The 21,204-nt window shown below is 38.2% G+C and overlaps 1 protein-coding gene across 2 annotated transcripts in view; it reads left to right on the top strand.

Moving 5' to 3' along the window:
* The window catches only part of fsd1l (fibronectin type III and SPRY domain containing 1-like), a 66,059-nt gene extending 45,354 nt beyond the window's left edge, over positions 1–20,705 (top strand). For both annotated transcript variants that reach the window (XM_059970048.1, XM_059970047.1), the window contains 4 exons: positions 6,163–6,263; positions 11,134–11,385; positions 15,464–15,552; positions 17,511–20,705. In XM_059970048.1, coding sequence (XP_059826031.1) covers positions 6,163–6,263; positions 11,134–11,385; positions 15,464–15,552; positions 17,511–17,633 — 565 coding nt within the window. In that variant the 3' untranslated portion in view covers positions 17,634–20,705. The remainder of the gene's footprint in view (positions 1–6,162; positions 6,264–11,133; positions 11,386–15,463; positions 15,553–17,510) is intronic.
* The last annotated feature ends 499 nt before the right edge of the window (positions 20,706–21,204 follow it).

The raw sequence follows: 21,204 nt of genomic DNA, 5'->3' as shown, positions 1-21,204 counted from the left end.
TGTGTACAAGTTTGATCTCTCTTCTAAAGCAAAGATATTCATGATACAGTACAGCAAAGGTGAATTTACTTGATTCCCAAAATTAGGGTGGGATGGAGATGGTCCTGTGAGGAAAAGTGTACATTTGATTTTGGAAGAATAAGAGGTGATCTCATTGCAACATACAAAATTCTTAAGGGGCTTGGCACAGTAGATGCAGAGTTGTTGTTTCCCCGCTGGACTACTAAAAACTAAAGTTTACAGGCTCAACAGGGACTCAGTAATTTGGCACAAAGGTGCTAAGCTCCAAGGTGCTCGTCATAGAGAAGTGAATTGAATGTTCTTTATCCGAGCAGGCTGCGAGGCTCACATGTTAAGTATATTCAAGATTTAAATAGGTAGGTATTTTGATATGGTGCAGGAAAATGACAGAGTTAGTAGATCACCCTTGATATTTGAATGGAGTTCTAAAAATGATCTGTTTTTTATAGGATGGAAGGCAGGAATGTGTTTAAAATATACTCATAAGCAATGAGCAGGGAATTTCTGTTCGCGGGACTAAGTTATTTGTTGGTTGAATCCTAAGGCTGCTGCTTTTTATGCCTGTCTTCATTTTCAGCAAGCTTATTTGAATACATAATAATATCCTCAATGGTCATATCTACCATGCGCACTAAATACTTGTATATGATGGTGAATCATTTCTAGAATGCCATAATCTATTTGCTGCAGCTAACCAATCCCTGTTATTAATTTCATCAGCTTCCCTCAAGCTCTGTTTGTATGCATTTAACAGTGTTCAAATGACTGGTTGTGAATATCAACTAATTAACTTTTAGCAGAAACCCATCCAGAATTGTGGGATCAAATTAAATCTCACTATTTTGGGATGATGTATTTACAATTTTATGATGGAGACCAGCAAGTTCTTAATGACAAAGCAAATCTGGTTAAATTTTAAATGAAGTTGTATTAATTACTCAGACAATGTGATTGTGACCTTCAGGGACAATTTTTCCTACAAATCAAACCATCTTCTTAGTCTTGTTTACGGTGGTTAGCACCCAGCTTAATGGTGCATTACCGCCACCATCTGTTCCAGAGTGTGCAATAGATTTACCATTCTAAATCCCTTCACCCAATCTCACACACACACATACCCTAACCTACACTTTATCCTCCCATCTTTGGCCATCTTAGTACCCTATTCTTGCTTATCCGTCATGTCTTATATAAAAAAAAACCCTGTACTCCTTAAGAAATCTAACCATATAATTTGCTCTTAAACGTAACTTTCAAGTACCCTTTGAATTTCTGTTTTGCTCAGCCGCCCCAACCAGATTGTTTGATACAATTGGAGAAACATTTCTTGCAAGTACAATAATAGCATCCTAATCATCTTTAATATTGTCCATGCACATCAAGTCCAATAAGCTTGTATTTTGGCACACCCATGTAGGTTTCTGTGCCACCATGGCTTTTAATATCTATATAATTGAGCATGGTCATTTCAAATAACACAACCTTCTGGTGAAATAAGCCTGGTTTAGTATCAATGTAATTGTTGGATTGAGATTCAAGTCTTGTTAACTTAATTTACATCTTTTGAGTATTAAGAATTCAGAAAATTTAAATTTGCCATTTTTTTTGGAGCTTTGACCAGTGACCGATCAGAAGCTTGAGCGCAGGGAATTTTGCTCAGGCTCGCTAGCAGAGTAGAAAAGGCAGCAACTCGTGACAGTTGTTCTTTTGGAGCTCAAACCAATGACCAATCTGCACTTGGGGTTGATTAGCAGGTTCAAATTAAAGGCAGGCAGGGGCAAGTGCAGTGACCATTGTAGGAGTGGATGGTTAGAGTGGTGAGTTTGAGACTTCAGCTTTTCAAAATCTCAGTGAGGAGAAGCATCAGTCATAGCAAAAAAGAAGAGCTGAAGGTAGAGTTTTTCCTCCCTCCTTTCTTTACATTTACTCAACAAGGACAATAGAGATGCCAGACAGGATAGTTGAATATTCTTCTTGCTGGATGTGGGAAGGCAGGGCAACCTCCAGTGTCCCTGACAACTCTAACTTCTGTGAGAAGTGCATCCAACTGCAGCTTCTAACAGTCCACGCTAAGGAGTTGGAGGTGGAACTGAATGAACTCCAGATCATTTGGGAGGTTGAAAGGGTGTAGACAGGACAGAGAGAAGTAGTTACACCAAAGGTGCAGGACACAAGAAGATTGTGTAACAGGAAGGGGAAAGTGGTTAAGGTAGCTAATGCCACCCCCCTCAACAACAGGTATATCACTTTGGATACTGTGGGGAGGTTGGGGGGGGGGAATGACTTAGCACAGGAAAGTCAAGGTAGTTGGGTCTCTAACTCTGTGACTCAGAAGGGAAAGGGGAAGAAGAGGTGTGTTTTGGTGATGGGGATTCGTTAGTTACGGGAACAGAAAGGAGGTTCTGTGTGCAAGAATGAATTCCCTGCTGGTTTGTTGCCTCTTAGGTGCCGTGGTCTGGGACATCTTGGATCAAATCTTCAGTTCGCAAGTGTGAAGAACAATGTAGCGTTTGTGGGTTCATTGATCATTCACAAATCTTACGGTGGGGGGAGAAGCTGTTCGTAAAAATGCACACCATATACCTTCTTAACCACCCTACTGACTTGCATAGCATCTTTGAAGGATCTCTGAACTTGGACATCTCTGTTCCTCTTAATTTCTAATGCTAAGAATCCTGCTATTAATTGGTCTAGCTGGTATTGACTAGTTGCATCACAGCCTGGTATAGTAGCACCCATGCCCTTGAACAAAAAGTAGTGAATACATCCCAGTCCATCACAGGTAAAGCACTCGCTACCATCATCAGCGATTCGCACCACCAACTTCAGGAACATTTATTACCCCACAACCATCAGGCTCTTGAACCAAAGGAGGTAACTTAAGTCAACTTCACTTGCCTCACCACTGAACTGTTACCATAATCTAAGGACTCAACAACTCATTTTCTCTTTATTTATTCATTGTTATTATTTTCTTTTTATCTCATATTTGTGCAGTTTGTTGACTTTTGCACATTGGTTGTTGTCCATTCCTTTAGGGGCAGTATTCCTTTGTTGGGTTTCTAGTACTTAATGTGAATTCCCACAAGAAAATGAATCTCATGGTTGTACATGGTGACATATATGTACTTTGATAATACATTTATTTGAACTTTGATTAACCTTGACTCTGCCTTCAAGTTCGATTTTCAAGTTTACCACATAGTTTACTGGATTGAATGCCACCTGCCATTTCTGTGCCCAGCTGTGCATCTTGTCTATATCTTGTTGTAACCTGCAACCCAACCTTCCACTTCATCTAAGTCATTAAAAAAAAATTAAAAAGTGTAGAGGTTCAGTAACAGATCCCTGCAGAACACTACTGGCTCCAGCAAAAAGTGCCCCATCTACTACCACTCTCTGCCTTCTGTTGCCAAGTGAATTTGAAATCTGCGCAGCCAAGTTTCCATGAATCCTGTGCCTCACGGCTTTCTGGATGAGCCTACCATGGGGAACTTTGTCAAATGCCATACTAAAATCCATGTACACCACGTCCAGACTGTGTCTTCGTCAATTTGTTTTGTCACCAACTTGAAAAGCTCATCAGGCTCATGAGGCACAATCTGCTCCTCAAATCCATAGTAACTATCCCTAATATGACTACACATCTCCAAATACTCATCAATCCTGTTCTCTAAGAATCCTTTCCAATAGTTTGACTGCCACTAACAGAAGATTAGCTGGTCTGTAACCTTTCATGCAATGGAATAATTGTTTGCCATTCTCCAATCCTCTGATAATACTCCTGTGACTATGGAGAATGTAAAGACCATTATCAATGCCCCATCAATCTCTTCCCTCTCTTCCTGTAATAACAGGATATATCCTGACTGGTCAGGAGAGTCTTATCTATCCTAATCTTTTTCAGAAACTCCAACACTGCCTCTATCTTAACCTCAACATGCTCCAACAACCTCAACATTGGCCTGTTCCATGCTGATGTCACATACGTTAAGGTACTCTTCTGGTGAATGCTGAAGCAAACTATTCATCAAGGACCTCCCTTACTTCCTCTGACTCAATGCATGTGTTTTCCCCTTTATCCCTGGGCACTCCTACCCTCACATTATCCTCATGTACATGTAGAATACCTTGAGGTACTCATTAGTCTTAGTTGCCAAGGCCATATCTTCCCTTCCAGCTCTCCTAAGTCTATTCAATTCCTTCTTGGCTACCTTATAATTCTCAAGAGTCCTGTCTTTTGTTGCTTAAACCCTAAGTAGTCTTCGTTCTTCTCTCTTGTCAACAATGCTTCCTTCACCCGACCATCCTTCCCCTGTCTCAGTGGGACAAATCTATTCAGAGCCCATGTATGGACCCTGAACAACCTCCACATTTCCATTGTGCATTTCCCTGGGAATATTTGTTCCCAGCAAGGTTCTTCCCTAATACTATTGTGATTAGCTCTACCCCAATTAAAGTCTTTCTTATATTGGTTCTTCCTCTCCTTGTCCATAGCCATGCTAAAGATGAGGGAACTGTGGCCACTATCTCCAAAATGTTTTCTCACCAAGAGATCTGTCATCTGACCAGTTTTATTACTTAGTGCTGAGTATGGGCTCTCCTCTAGTCAGAATGGTAGAGGCAGCTACAAGGACATTTGGACCCCTTTCTGGGTAGGAATGTTTTAGAGGGATATGGAAATATCCCTAATGAAATGCAGACAAATGGGATTATCTTAGATGGGAATCCTGGTAAAGTATCGATGAGTTGGGATACAAGATCTGTACCAGTGCTTTATCACTCTATAAATTAATCTTTCCAAGCTTCATTCTGGAGACAGTGACCAATAACATTGATTCCTTATTTATTTTGTTCAAAAAGTCTAATTTCTATTCTTTTCAAATGGTTAAAACTTAAAGTAAGCATTTTAGAATCTGATTTCTACAATTTTGCATACTAATGGATTTGTTTCTCAGCAAAGGTATTTTTACCTCCATTCATGTGTGTTAGGGTTACATAGCTACAATCATCTGGGAAGAAATAAATCTAGTAAAATTTATTGAAAATCTTGTTTTGTGATTTCCCAAAAATAGCTGTATTTATCAGCTCTTCCACTCCAGTAAATAAGTTAATTTAATTTTATAATAAAAGCATTCCTCTTAAATGAAAATTGATTGTACTTGTCTCTCAAAATGATTGTGCAGAAGTGCTGTTTCTGGCAGTTGAATTTATCAGCTGTTTATAGTTTATTTCCTGATTAGTACCCATCTTATATAAAGCATCAGTGGTATAGAATGATAAATTCTTCCATATGCATTTCATTTCTGAGGGTATACCACTTATTAGTGATTATGAACATTCTGTGAGCTTTAAATAAGGTACACTTTTTGAAGTAGATTTATCTTGCAAGGAAGAGTGTTTCATAAATTTATAAATCTAATATAGAAATATGGCTTAATACTACTTTACTTTTCAGTATAACATCACATTCATTTTGGTAGGGTTCTAGATTATCTGATGGACACCAGTATTACATCTTTCAGTCTTGGGAGCTAAAGTGAACACTTTAGGCATTCCTCTAACAATCCATCATAACTCCAATGTTAACTTCTTTGTTCTTTCTTCCCTGCGGATTCATTTTCATTCTCTGGTAAGTTTTGCTTGCCTTAAATTACGTCTGTTCTATTTTTAATTTAAACCCCCCCCCCCCCCACACTCCTCCACATGCATGTTTGTCATTCACTTTACCCAGACTATCAAACACTGAACTGATAATTCAGTAAACCTTTGCCATAGTCCTTGGACAGCTATTTAAAGGTGCTTATAAAAGCAGGATTGGGCTGAGAGGTTAGCTATACAGACGTTACCAAATGCTGATGGAGTTTTAGAATAGCCTGAATAAAATATTTAGAAATTTGCTGATAGAAATGTTACAGAGTTTTTGCAGTTAATTGTAGTTACTCACTTATCCCATGAGCTCTACCTAAAATCTTGTTAAATAAACAGTTTTTTAAAAAAATTGCAGATTAAGTAACACACTTATCCAAAATGAACACTGGAATGTAAGCTTCTCTCAGTTTATGATTGTTCTAATACTTTGTCACTTTGGCTCATTTATTGGATACAAGTTGACGTTGGTTTCCTTTAATTTTCTTATAGAAGTGGTACGCCGTCACCAAAAAGGACATCCGTGTCCTGCCGACCAGGATCAGGAAGGAGCAATCGTGATCGTTTTTCTGGTGAATCGTATACAGTATTAGGTAAAGCATAGAGCACAGCACAGTACAGGCCTTTCGGCCCATGATGTGCCAACCTGTTAACATACTTTAAAATCTAACCCTTCCCTCCCAGATAGCTCTCCATTTTTCTTTCATCTGTATGTCTATTTAAGGAGTCCCTTAAATGTCCCTAATGTATCTACCTCTATTATCACCCCTGGTGGTCCATGCACCCACCAGTCTGTGTAATTAATAAAAAACTATATCCTCTTCATACACCCCCAATACTTTTTTCAGATCATGCTAAAATTGTACCATCTCATATCAGCCATTTATTTTTGCCAGAGAATTCTTCTCTGGCTGTGCACTCTGTCCATGTCTTTTATGAACTTGTATGTATCTACTAAGTCACCTCTCAACTCCACTCCAAAGAGAAAAGCCATACCTCATTCAAACTATCCTCATAAGACATGCTCTCATAAGGCAGCATCCTGGTAAATCTTCTCTGCATCCTCAATAAGGCTTCCACATCCTTCCTATAAATGAATGGACGAGAACTGAACACGATGCTTCAAATGTGGTCTTACTACAGTTTTATAGAAGCTCACGGATCTTGGAACACAATTCCCCAACTAATGAAGACTAATGCACCATATGCCTTCTTTACTACCCTATCAACTTGCACAACAACTTTGAGAGATCTATGGATGTGAGCCTCAAGTACCCTCTATTTTTTCACACCAGGAATCCTGCCACTAACCCTGTACTCTGCTTCAAATTCGACCTTCCAGAAGTGTATCACTTCACAATTTTCTGGATTGAACTACATCTGCCACCTCTTAGCCCAGTTCTGCATCCTGTAATGACCTGGTTTAACCTGTGACACTATCCACTACTCCACCAACTTTCATGTCCTTTGCAAACTTGCGAACCCACTCTTCCACTTTCTCAACCAAGTCATTTATAAAATTCATAAAGATCAGAGGTCCCAAGAACAAATCCCTGTGGAACACCACTGGTCATTGACCTCCAGGCAGATTACATTCCATCTACTACGGATGGAGCACATTCTTCCTGGAGCTCCATATGCCTTATGTGAGCAAGCCATTTCTGAATCTATGCAGCCAAGTTTCCCTGAATTCTACCTCCTGACTTTCTGAATGAGCCTACCATGGGAAACCTTAACAAATGCCTTACTAAACTCTGTATACACCTCATCTGTTGCTCAACCTTCATCAATTTGTTTTGTCACTTCCTTGAAGAATTCAGTCAGGCTCGCAAAGCATAACCTGCCCATCACAAAGCAATGCTGACTATCCCTAATCGGATTATGCTTCTCCAAATCCACTTAAGTCCCGTTTCTAATAATCCTCCCCACTTGTTTGCCCACCACTGATCTATAATTCTCAGTGTTATCCCTGTTAACTTTCTTGAAGAAAGGAATAATTTTTGCCACTCTCCAATCATCTGGTACTACTCCTGTGGCTAGTGAGGAGACAAATGGGCATTAGCAAAGCCTCAGCAATCTCTTCCCTTGCTTCCCTTAGTAATCTGGGTATATCTCATCCAGCTCTGGGGAGTTATCTATACTAATATTTTTCAAAAATTTCAGCACATCTTCGTTCTTAATGTCAACGTATTCCAGCATATCAACCTGATTTACACTGCCTTCACATTTGTCAAGGTCCCTCTCAGTGAATACTGAAGCAAAGTACTAGTTAAGGACCTCCCCTAACTCCTTCGACTCCAGGCTCATTTCCTCTTATATCCCTGATAAGTCCTACCCTTATTCTAATTATCTTCCAGTTCTTCGCATACATCTAGAATGCTTTGTGATTTTTCCTTTAATCCTACTCACCAAGGATTTGTAAGTCCATTTTTCATCTCTTCCTGGCTTCCTTCCAACTATCTACAGTCCTCCTAGTATAGCCTCTTCTCCAGTGCAGGAATCCTTCCTGGACACACCTAACAAATTCTGCCTCATCTAAACCATTTGCACAGAGGTGCCAACCAAATTAAGGAAGTTGAGGTGACCCATGACAACAAACTTTTTTTTTCACCTTCCATCATCTGCCTCCTAATCTGCTCCTCACTATCTCTGTTGCTATTGGTGGGGGGGGGGGGGGGGTCTCTAGAATATTCCCAGTTGAGTGATTGCTTCCTTCCCGCTTCTGACTTCCACTCACGTTGACTCAGTAGATGATCTTTCCATGATGTCCTCCCTTTCTGCAGCTGTGATATTATCCCTGATTAGCAATGCCACTCTCTCCCTATCCCTTCTGAAACAAATAATTCTTGCATTCTGATGATACTTTCTATATTGCTGGAGAATGAATGTCATTTGAATTTAGATGAGTTAATTATATTGTGCATTGTGGCTTGAATATGTGTGCTAGTGTGTCTGGGTTGTGAAGAAAGTACACAATGAAAATATTAGAATTGGGAAGGTATTTAAGATGGTAGCTGTTTATCTATTTGTTTTAGGTGGGACAGAATTGGATCTAGGTTTTTTTTTGTATCTCTGCTTTTTGGCTTTCAACTACAGGTGATGAATATAAACACATTAATACATATAATCATTATTAGCCTTACCATTAGCCTGGGGAGGGGGAGTTACTGCCAGTATTGTGGTTTTTAAAAGCAGCTGAAACTATCTTCTACCAGTAATAGCTATTCCAGTAGGAAGGTGGTTGAATTACTGAACTAGTAACCTGGACTGGCAACCACCAGCTCTGGTAGCTGCAAAATGTTAAATTCAGTTAATACAAACAAGATAAAATCTGCAGATGCTGGAAATCAAAGCAGTATTCACAAAATGCTAGAGGAACTCAGCAGGCCAGGCAAATCTATGGAAAAAAAATAAAAAGTCGACATTTTGGGCTAAGACCCTTCCTCAGGGTTTCAGTTAAGAATCTGGAATTAGATGTTGCTAATGACCATAAAATCAAAGGATTGTCTTTAAAATCACTTAGTTCACCAATGTCCTTCGGGGAGGAAATCTGTAAGGACTCTGAAATGTCTACTGGTCATCATCCTGACACAGGAATTCATTTACCTGCAAAACAAAATACTGTTTTTGAATTGTAAGAATTTATTTGAGAGATGGGTACACTGATTTTTCTTTTGAAGAAAGGTTTCATTGTTACCTCTATGATATGACTAAATAAGTAAGCAATGTCTGCTAATTTGTAGAATATTAATCTTACAATTGTCCAATATAATTGATTATTTAAAGTAAATCCATCAGGTTTTATTACACTGAACTTCAAACAGGCAGTGTCAAATGAGTTAGATCTGCTTCTTGGCTGTTCTGATTCTGCCAGGAGTCTGGAAAAACCAATTTTAACTTAATTGGAATAGCTGAGAATGCTAGGTCTATTGTTGAAGTCAAATTTTATATCTTGCTGATGCTAGGACATATCATCATGATGTAACCTGGGTGTATTAGGCTTTTCGAGTTTTTTTATGTCCAACTGTTGCTCAGGTGACCCAGCCAGGGTTGATCAGGGCCTGGCTTGTGTCCCAGTAGCATTGATCTATCAGTCACACCTCTTGACCATAGCCATCTGGAGGCTTGCTCAGCAGCCTCTGAGACAATCCTGATGGCTCTTCTCTTTGTAACCCTCCCTAATGCTAAGGAGAGAGTAGGTTCTGCAGAGTGAACAGCCAACGAAACCTCTACAGTCCACCTGTATAGGCTCGCATCGTGCCTCCACCCGTTTCTGGCACTGCTCTACCAGCTCCTGGTACTTGGCTTTCCTGCACTCAAACACCTCAATCTGGTCTTTACAAGGCACTTAATTCTACCATGACCACTTGCTTTGAGGTTTCTGACAGAATAGCCATGACAAACCTCAGTAATAATGATACGTTGAAATCAGGGAAGATTGACTTTCAGTTGCCAGGCAGATGTTTGACAAGTAAGCCTGCTGGTGATCTGGTTAGTCTCCAGCTTTGACAAAGGCTATGGGCTTTCTGGGTTGCCGGAGGTGTCTATTGTAGTTAATGACCAAGGAGATGCTTTCTGCCACTGCCTTCAGCACCTGGTCATGGTGCCAGCAGTAGCATCCTTCTCTCAAGACTACTAGGCTGTTGCTGAGGATGTGTTCCAGGGTTCCTCTGACAGGGCTGAGAGTACATTATGGTATCTCACTTTTGCCCCATGCAAAGGTTCATTGGACTAGGTAGGGTGTTGTACACAGCCTGGATCATGAACTTGATGCACTGGGGTTCTGCCTGCCAGATGTCGGACCAGGAAATCTTCTGCTTCAGTACACTCTCCCACCATGTCCAAGCTGGCTTCTGCCCCATTCCTACCATCCTGGTGGTACGCATTTCCTTGTCAGCTGCTCACACCTCTCCCAGGACCAGTTTGCATCTGTTCATGCCCCGGGTCCTCAAAGTCAGAGGGATATTATAATTTCCCAATAACATATAAATTAACAGGATTAAAAAAAAATACTCAGAAACACAAGGACTTAGACATACATTGGTGTATAGTAGGCATGTTGAGCAAATAGTTGGTGAAGCATATGGAATTCTGAGATTAATAAATAGACACAGCTATTAAGTTATATTGAACCTGCAGAAAACACTGAAAAGGACACAACTATTTTGTCCTATTTCGGTTAACACTTTTAAAACGGAATGTGAAGATGATGTCTCCAAGAGCAAGGAAACATGGATTCAACATCAGGAGGAAAAGATACAGATTATGCAGAGAATAAAAGTGCGAACACAACTAGACACAAATTCATGGAAAATTATGTCTAGTGCCTTAATTACTTGGCCATCAGTAGTAAAAGTCCTTAAATTGCTTCATTGAGTGAAAAATATCATAAAAATCCAAGTATTTGTGTGAAATTTTGTGCATCAACCATAGGAAATTTACATCTTTTTTTGTACTCCACAGGAGATGCAGTGATCGAAAGTGGACAACATTATTGGGAAGTGAAGTCTCAAAAAGATTGTAAATCCTATAGTATAGGTGTGTCGTACAGAAATCTTGGAAAGTTTGATCAGCTGGGGAAGACTGTTACATCATGGTGTGTTCATATTAACAACTGGCTGCAGGCATCCTTTGCTGCTAAACACAACAACAAAGCCAAAATCATGGATGTGCAGGTTCCAGATAAAATAGGTGTATACCTTGACTACGATGGAGGTAGCTCTTTTATAACAGACATCAAAACTTTCTTCCTATTTTCCTAATTTCTTGGCTTAACCTTATTTTTGCTGGGTTATTGTGATGATTTGATGTCAGTTAAGTTTTGGGCTGGAAAGTACTGGATCAATCCCATTGCCTTGACACTCTAGCCCAGTGGTCCCCAACCTCTGGGCTGCGGACTGATAGCGGGCCGCGAAGCATGCGGGGATGCAGCGGTAGCCGGCATGCACCCAGCACATTTAAGAAAAAAGCAAAATAAACAAGCTAATTAATTAGGTGCCACTCGGCATGTAAATGTCGGCCCAGATCAGAGGCATCTGCCAATTGCGTAGAGCAAGTGAAACTTAAAACATTAAAATATATGAAAATAATTCAGAATAGGGTCATTATTTTGCATGCTGTGGTGAATTCAGTGGTGGGTGGGAAATCAGAGAATACAAACTCATTTTGGAGGTCAAACTACATTGCATTATCAACTGTAGTTCAGAGGGGAAAAAAGCTTAGAAAGTAACATGCACAGTCATTTGTCCTTATAATGGTACTGAAAGAATTCCATCTTGACATCTGTCTAAACCAATACCCTTCATAACATTTTAAGCACAGGGATGGGAACACCAGATCAATGATCTATAAAATTGTATTCAAGTGAACATTTCATAAATTGGAACAATCTAGATTACTTTATAAAAATCATTGCTTTGGGAGATATTGTGATCTACTTAATCAAGGCCTCTCTCAAACTATGTTTACATTGGCACTGGTTGGTATATTTGGCATATACCAGGCAAAGTATACAGTTCTGGATAACACATTAGATCTTGATAAGCCTAGGAGTGGATTTGTTTGCCCTTCAGAGTTGATCAGTGGGTCTTGAGGCACTATAAGGTTCTGGTTTCCTCTACCAAAATTGCTTAGTTTTAACATTAACCCAGAACACAAAGATACCCTTGGCTTCCCGTCTCTCAGATCAATCTTCCAAAACTATTTCCCTTCCTCCTTTTACTTTCACAGTTACTAAGGAGTTGCATCTTTCTCTCAGTGCTGAACTTGCACTTTTCTCTAGTTTCCTGTCCAAGCTAAGCTTGTCCACTTACTGCTGCCCTGATCCCCTTGACGGAGCATGTCAACAGGTACTTCCTGCAAAAACCTGTCCTATCTATAGTCCTGAAATTTGTTGCCTCCAAATCTGTCTCCACTTTTATGCAATTCCATACTTGAACCACTGCAGGCATTGCCATTGCATTTAAATGGTCCTTCTCAAAGTTACATAGATGTTAGAGATTGTAATTTGCTGTGACAACCTATATCTCTTAGTTGTCGTGACACTTCCTGTTTGTGGTTGAGCACACAACATCACAGAATGGTCTCAACATCAAAGTTTAACCCATTGACTCTGTACCAACTTCATGTAAAAATAGACCAGCTAGTTCCACTCCCAACCCTCTTATTTGTGTTACTTAGTTTGTCTGACTGAATTAAAGGACATGATCCAGTAGTACAGCTGCAGAAATTAATAGAAATTGTAGCAATGCAGGTTAGTGAGGCTATTAACAATAACCTGTCTTTATACTAGAGGGATGGAGTTGAAAAGCGACACATGCATTTGATCACATTTTGTGTAAAGTTTTGCTCTGCAGAACTGTTAATATTTCACAAAATGTAATGATGGTGCAAGTACTATCAAAACTAACACAACATACTCTTCAAAATACAGAAAACAGCATTCCATTCCCCTTATAGACTGCTCCATAACTCAGTATGATCATGGCTGATCATCTGTATTCAGTACTGAAGTCCTGCTTTCTCCCCATGTAAAGTCATATGGAGACAACTCTGGTCTACTGAGTCCACAAACAACATTAAACAACAATTTTTACACTGATCCTATTTTCTTCTCCCTATTTTGCCATCAACTCATCCACCTTCATTCTACCACTCATCCATACATTAGGGGCAATTTAACCTGGCAAGTCTTTAGAATGCAGAAGAAAAGCCATGCAAATACAGTGAGAATGTGTGCTCTTGACCCAGAAGGCATAATAGGTGAAATCATACCTGGGTAGTTGGAGCTTTGAGCTTGCAGCTTTATCAGTCCTGCCACTGTGCAACTCGTATCTCCTGATTTCTCTAGCTCTAAGAGAAAAACCAACCTCCTATTTGAATATATTTAACACTTTGACTTTAACTGCTTTCTGTGGTAGAGAATTTCACAAAGCATCAATTTCTGAGGAAAGACAATTTTCTTCATCTTTGTCAGTTTACTCTCTATATTTGAATGAACCCTGTTCTGCCCTGCTTTGCTAAATGTGAAAGATCTGTTAGAGTAACTGGAGCAGCATCTGTGGAGGCAAAGGATCGATTTGAGACCCTGCATACCTTTGCCTCCACAGGTACTGCCTGAGTTACTCCAGCAACTTGATTTCTGCTCCATTTCTCAGAATCTTCAAATCTTTTGTCTCCTTCCTGTGTCTAATCTATTATCTTAGAAATTACATTTGAACTTTATGGGTTTATGAGATCACCTAAAATTCCAATAAACATAAGCCTAATTTATTTAATCATTCTTCATAAGTCAGTTCTGCCAATCCAGAGCTCAGTCTGGTAAATCTTTACCTAATCTCCTACTAGAACAAGAGCATCCTTCCTTGGCTGGGACTTTTGAAAAAACACGCACACACTGAAGGTTTGATCTCACTAAGACCCTTTACAATTGCAGTAAGGCATCCCTGTTCCTATACTCAACTCCTTTTGCTATGAAGACCAGCATTCAATTTTCTTCAACTGAATGCTGCATCTGGTGCATAAGGACACTCAAGTTTTGTTGCATCTCCCACTTTTTCAATGCGCTGTCATGTCTTGTTATTGCCATCAAAGTGAATATACTCACGGATAGCAGCATTAGTGTTTCTATCCATTCATTTGACGGGTTTTTCTACAACTTCTACAGTGTTCACCCTCTTTCCCAACTTTATGTCCTTGCTGAGCTTATTGATGTTACATTTAATTCCCTCCTTCAAATCATTAATAGACTGTATATTGATAATAGCTGCTATCCTAGCTCTGATATCCATACTAGTCAAAGCCTTCCACTCAGAAAAGGACCCTATTGATTGTTCCTTGTTGGTCAACCAGTTCTCAATCTATTAGCACTTTGTCCTACTTTACTATCCTATCATCCTTTAATTTTCTATGCTAATCTCTTGTGTAGGACCCTATCAAAAGCTTCCTGAAAAGTAAGAAATGGTTCAATCGGCTGGAGATGTTTTTTTCTGAAATAAGTAAGATTTAGGAATATAGTATTGACCTTTATCCTTTAAAGTTTACAAATCTTAAGAGAAAATGCATCCAGTTGGTAGAGAAATCCAAAAATGGAGATAATGTATGTATAGAGGTGATATATTCAGAATTGTAAGATATTTACCTGGAGAGTGGTTAAGAATTAAATGCCACCAAAAGCAACTGAAGCATCTGGCATGTCCTCATATGTCCCAAGTTGTTGATCGGAATTGTAATTAGCTAAAACTACAGCAATGATTACCAGTGGCAATACTTGGTGTCAACTTAAAAAAATTGCCTGTTCATTCCCCCTAGCTTTCAGTGTTTAGGTTGGAGGTAGAATATCCTGTAGAGGAATATAAGGTTAATAACTTTTGTCTGAAAATATTTTGAAAGTCTGTGGTAGAAAAATGTTAGTAATCAGTGATACAATCTTAACATACAATGCAAAAGGCAATTGGGAGGTTTTCTTTACTATTAAAAGCTGACGTGGGGCATCTCAGTGCTAACATTCCTGTTCTTTCTGTTTGTGTAATTTCCTTGATTTCTTCCTTAAAATGTGCCTGTTTGACTAAACTTTATGTGATCAAGCATCCGTGATTTGGCATCAAATTGTACTGGCAATTATGTTATTACAGTATCTTGTGTTACTACTACTCTCTATAGATAATTGTACACAAATTAATTGTGGAAGCCATCTTTTAGTTTGTATGATTATCTAATGCTTAAATTAACTTTGTTTCACTTCTAAGAAATAAATGTAAATATTCAAATGTAAATAAACATTTTGCTTTTGCAGGTCAAATATCCTTTTATAATGCTGATACAAAGCAATTATTACATACTTTCAAGGCAAAATTTACTCAACCAGTAGTTCCTGCATTTATGGTAAGTGACTGATCAATGTTTTGCCAAAGAATAGTTTTGCTTAATGGTTTATAAAGTGCTATAGTTCTTAGAATCTTAAATCTGGTGACAAAGCAGACCTAATTTTGTAAAAATTATCAATTGTATTTCTATAAATAATGCATAGGCAAAATTAGTATAGCCCCAATGTATTTGATATTAGTACATTAAATTAAAAATTCTAGGACGATTATAGGAATTTCAGACCCTTGGAAGTTTTCTATTTTTTAAAATTTTTTATTGAAATACAGTGTGGAATAGGCCCTTCCAGCCCTTTGAGCTGTGCTGCCCAACAACTCCCAATTTAACCCTAGCCTAATCATGAGAAAATTTACAATGAGCAATTAACTTATCAACCGGAACGTCTTTGGACTGTGGGAGGAAACTGGAGTATGTGGAGGAAACCCACGCAATCATGGGGAGAACATGCTAACTCATTACAGATTGCGATGGGAATTGAACCCAGGTCGCTGGTACTGTAAAGTGTAACCACTATGCTATCATGACATGAGAAACAGATATATTACAAAATATTTAAATAATTTTATAAATAAACTCAATAGCCTTTCTTTGTGAATTAAAAGATTCTGCCCAATATAGTGCCAATAAATGTAGGCAACATGGTGCGCTTGAACTTCCATTTTTGATAAGGTGCCACGTAACAGGCTTATCAGCCAATTTGGAATACATCCCATAGCATGAAAGTGAATTTGGCGCAGAAGGTCATGGTGAATTGTTGTTTATCAGACTAGAATAAGGTTAAGAGTGACAATCCGCTGGGGTTTGGTATAAAGGCCAATTTTTCTCTGTATTAATGCATTTGAATAAGGGTGCAAACCGCAGTTTCTAGGTGTATGAATAACATGTAACTTGAAAGTGTTTTGCAACATGATAAAGTGATGCAGTGGGAAAAAGCATTGAAGATAAGTTTAATGTATAGAAATGATAGTGCACTCTGAAGCATGAGGAGAGGCAATATACTGTTCTAAAAGGTATTCAGGAGCAAAGGACCTTACAGAATACACTAGTGGCAGAATAATATACATATGAGAAAATATACATATTTCTGGGCTTTATCAACCAAAGCAGAGAGTATAAAAGGAGGACAGACATGCTGAACCCTTAGCCTCAGCTAAAGTATTGTGTTCCATTCTGATCACCACATTAAAGGAAGGCTGTAAGCCAATAAGGGTATACAGAAAAGGTTTACAAGAATAATGCATTCTGGAGGATAATGGATACTGGAGAAGCTCAGCAGATCAGGCAGCATCTATGGATGGGAATAAACAGTTGATGTTTTGGGCCAAAACATATGGGAATGGGAATTAGAATTGAAATGGGTGGTCACCAGGAAATCCTGTGTTTCGTGGGAGACAAAGTGGAGGTGCTGGACAAAAGGGTTTCCCGATCTACAGTGCATAGGGTGTCATCAATGTACAGGAGGATACAGCTTTCCTCCTCCCCCTTCCCTTTCTGCCATGGACTTCTTTCTTCTCCTATCAGGTTCCTCCTTCACCCCTTTATCTCTTTGACTAATCAACTCCCCAGCTCTTTGCTCCACCCCTCCCCCTCTCCCAGTTTCACCTATCACCTGCCACCTTGTACTACTTCCTCCCCTCCCCCACCTTATTTTGACTTCTAGTTTATAGTTAGAATCAGGAATGATTTGTTGCTAGCCATGATTTGTGAGGGATTTCATTCAATAAGTATGTGGTAAAGAAATTAATTTCAAGGCTACAGAGAAAGGTTGCTGGGAAGCTAGCATGAGCATGATGGGCTGATTGGTTCCCTGCTTTGCTGTGACCATTCTGTGCTTCTTTAATAGCATATTTTACCATTAAAATGTATTATGAGCTTCATTATTGTGGACCAAACATGTTGACTATATGCTTTCAGAAATACCTGACTGATAAATTATTGACATTTTCCTCCTCATGCAGGTCTGGTGTGGTGGCCTAAGCTTGTACACAGGACTCCAAGTACCAAGTATTATAAAATCCCTCCAGAAGGGTGAAGGTGGATTGAGTGGCTCTGCAAACAGTTTAATTACTCTTGTTCAGTAATCAAGTGCATGAGAGTAACCTACATGGAGTGGTGTGATTTTTAGTTTTTCACTAATTTGAAAATCTGTCATACAAACAGTAGAAGTCTGGATACGATGGAACAATCCCACTCTTTGTTTCTTCTTATGCACCCAGTTACATCAGAAGTTTTCAGTGTGTACTAGATAAGTGCTGAATCGTAACTCAGGGTTACATCCATAGTCAACCATGCCCATGTGTTCATGAATTTCAAAACCATTCATTTCTGTATAGTTTACATGCACTTTAGGTTTTTAACCTCTGTGCACTCTGTACTCATGCCATTATTCCTTTAGCTAGAAGGAACATGTAAAAATCACAAAAGGAACTAAATTGATTCATTGACTTAGCATATAAAACTGACCTAGAGGAATGGTGGAGAAATGTTTCATTCCTCCTTTAGGGTGAGGTAAATTGCCTAGGATGTCAGGACTTGATTGCCTACTGGAATTGGAACGTTTGGTGATCAAACTGAACGCAATGATTGCACAAAACTACAAAAACACCAAAGCATGATATTTAAATTTCCTTTTCAGTGTGTACATGTTTTAAAGCTGCCTTATTTAATGCAACTTGAAGTGTAAATTAAGGAAATCTAAAACCATAGCAAGGTAAGTAGTCATCGTAAAAGTGTTTGCTGGTGAGGACTTTTCATTAATACTGCTTCATCATAGTGCAGCATCACAATAGTTAAATCTCCAAACTCCTTGGATGCAGAGTTGGATTTTACCAATAAATTAACAAATGAAATCATTAGTGTACTTCATGAACTATATTAACTAGCACTGGAGAATTGTTGAACCAGTTGACTGGTAAATTTGCATACTAACGTACTGAAGTTGTGAACTAATGTGGAATGACATTTAACTTACTGAGCTGTGTAAAGAAGAAACACTATACCCTCTCTACAATGCACAGTGTGCATGCTGTCTGTCTAATATTAGTGCCTATGAAGCTATGGCTTCCTTAAGATGTCAGAACGACAAATATCTTGTAAAAGTCTCAACTTTCATCCTTATTGTATAATGGATGAATTTGCCAACTTATATCATATTGTTCCCGTACTTTCATCAGACAACTTGTTTTTTCTGACAGCATTATTCTACTTTGAATTATTTCCAACATATCCTTAATCATCATTTCCAATCAATCTGTCAAACCATCTCATTGAATTTCTGTTCCCAGGGAGCTCCTAGCTCAAATCTGTGTTCTAACTTGCAATCCATGGGTCAAGACAGGGCCTTGTTGTTCCTGTTAGAACTGATGAATCTGGATTTTGGATCAAATTGTAATTAGTTGTTGACAGTTTGCCACATCACATCTCTGAATCTTAGGTTATTTACTTGAAAAAAAATACTGTTAAGCAAAACGTGGAAGTGAGCATCATTTCAAGTCGTCATGCACTTTAAGAATGTCAAATGTTTATTTCCATTCCAGTTTTTGCTCTCCACCTTCATCCAGGTAGCTTTTATTTATGTTCAATTTATTTTCTAAATAAACTTGCATTACTATATTTTGTAATGGTTCTAAATGGTTAGGGTTTAGTTTTACTAGTTTACTTCAATTCCAGAATACCAATTAAGATAAAGGGAGAGATATTGGAAGAATCATTCATTTAGAGATAGCAGCAGGGCAAATGATTGCAGGTTTAATAGTGCCAGAAGGCAAATAGCTTAGCACTGAAACAGCTATTCATCGTGTTCTCGATTTTAGTCAAAGATGTTTTGTCAGCACTGTAAATTCATATTTCCTTTTAATGAAGCAGGAGATATCAAACCGTTATTAAATTATCCAAATGAACCTGTTATATCCTTCTCATATTCTTAAAGTACAAAATAGTAATTATAAATTATTCTCTCAGCTGTATTAAAGAATATTACTAAGTGTGAGATTCATTTTACCATTGATTAGCAAGTGCCTATAACTTGGTGTAAACTACTGTTATACTGGCACCTACTACAAACTGATTGTCAGCATCTACCCTTTTCATTGTATTAACCTTTAGTTTTATACTTATTGCCTATGGTTTCTTTGGGATATGTATCACTTGTACAATAATAGGCTAATTCCTCCACTGTGTTATCTCGAACATTAGTCTTTGTCCTAAACAAAAGTAGCGTAATGTCCTAGAATGAATAAATGACACATTGATAAGCATACAATTCAAATTTATTTAGTCAAATTTTAATGCCTCAAATATTATCTCCAATTTTACTCCTGTTAATGTGAATGAATTGAATATCTAAGCTACTTAATGCATTTGGCCTTATAAAAAGGAAGTATGGTGATAGTGTTTTTGACCACTTAGTGTTTCTGCTTTGGAAGATGCTGATCAAGTAACCATTTATTTCAATTAGATATTTACCACTGTAATTGTGCCACAAACTGTATAAGTTCATCAGGAGGAAGTATAATGACACTTTTAAATGTAGATAATGCTTACTGTAACAAGTGTTATGATGAACTGTTCCAAGTGATCCTATTAGCGATTGTATTATTGAACTGCAGCAAGTAACTTTGCATCTTTTCTCTGCATTGTGGGGCTTCTAATTTGTCCTCTGCTGTAAATTCATCAGAAGTACTTATTGTTGGCTAGAGTTGTGTAATGTATGCAAGTGAACTGTAATTACGCAGACTGCAACAATACAATTATAAATGAACATCATGTGATCTGCAAATATGCTGCAAAAGTTCACATCTCATTTACCCTGTCTTGTATTTCTCTTATTCTCCACTACACCATAATTGATGCAGAGTTACTAGCATTTGGTTTAGGTCCTGCTGAGACAACAGTATCTGTTTTAAATTGAACTTTCTTGTTTTAATATAATGCTTGTTTCTAATTGTTACAATTGAATATTCACCCCTGCCCCACCCCCCAAGTCTGTAAAATAAGAGTGCTTGTATCACAGATGTTTTAACTTTCAATAGTAGTTTAATTTACTCAGGGTTAGAGTAATTACCAAATATACAGCAAAAAAATAGTGGTAGCTATGCCATCTGCACAATAAAACCTGCTTTGAAAACATTGGTCTGCATTTAATTATTTATAGTTTGTCGAATTGGTGATGGAAAGCATAAGACAACCACTCATTATTGAACACCTATAGACCAGTGTTCTCAGGGAAGGGGTACAGTTCTGAAATTATCTTGTTTCATTAGTTTTGTCAGTTTTAAGTGTAGGTAAGCTAGGTAGATCAAGTGACATCATCCTACTGCATAGTTAAAACATTTACCAATATTGAATACATTTGTGTTCACTATATGTAACCCCATTCCATAATACTGTAGATTAATATATAGATGGTTAAATTGATTCAATTAACTGCAAACTATTTCTGATTTGGTATCAGCACATAGGGTGTTAATTTCAACTTGTATGAGTTTAGGATTTTGGTCTCTGCATAGCTGCAGCAAATTTGCAGTTGGATTCTGGACTGTACTGTCTAGAATCCAATAACTTGTAATTTTATATGTCTTGATCTATATCAAAAGTAACTATTTTCAAATTATGTACGTCACAATATATACTACCTTGAGGTTATTTTCCTGT

This window comes from Hypanus sabinus, chromosome 5 (genome assembly GCF_030144855.1).
Source record: "Hypanus sabinus isolate sHypSab1 chromosome 5, sHypSab1.hap1, whole genome shotgun sequence".
NCBI lineage: Eukaryota > Metazoa > Chordata > Chondrichthyes > Myliobatiformes > Dasyatidae > Hypanus > Hypanus sabinus.
The sequence above is the reverse complement of the archived record's forward strand: the minus strand, read 5'-3'. Positions and strand labels throughout refer to the sequence as shown.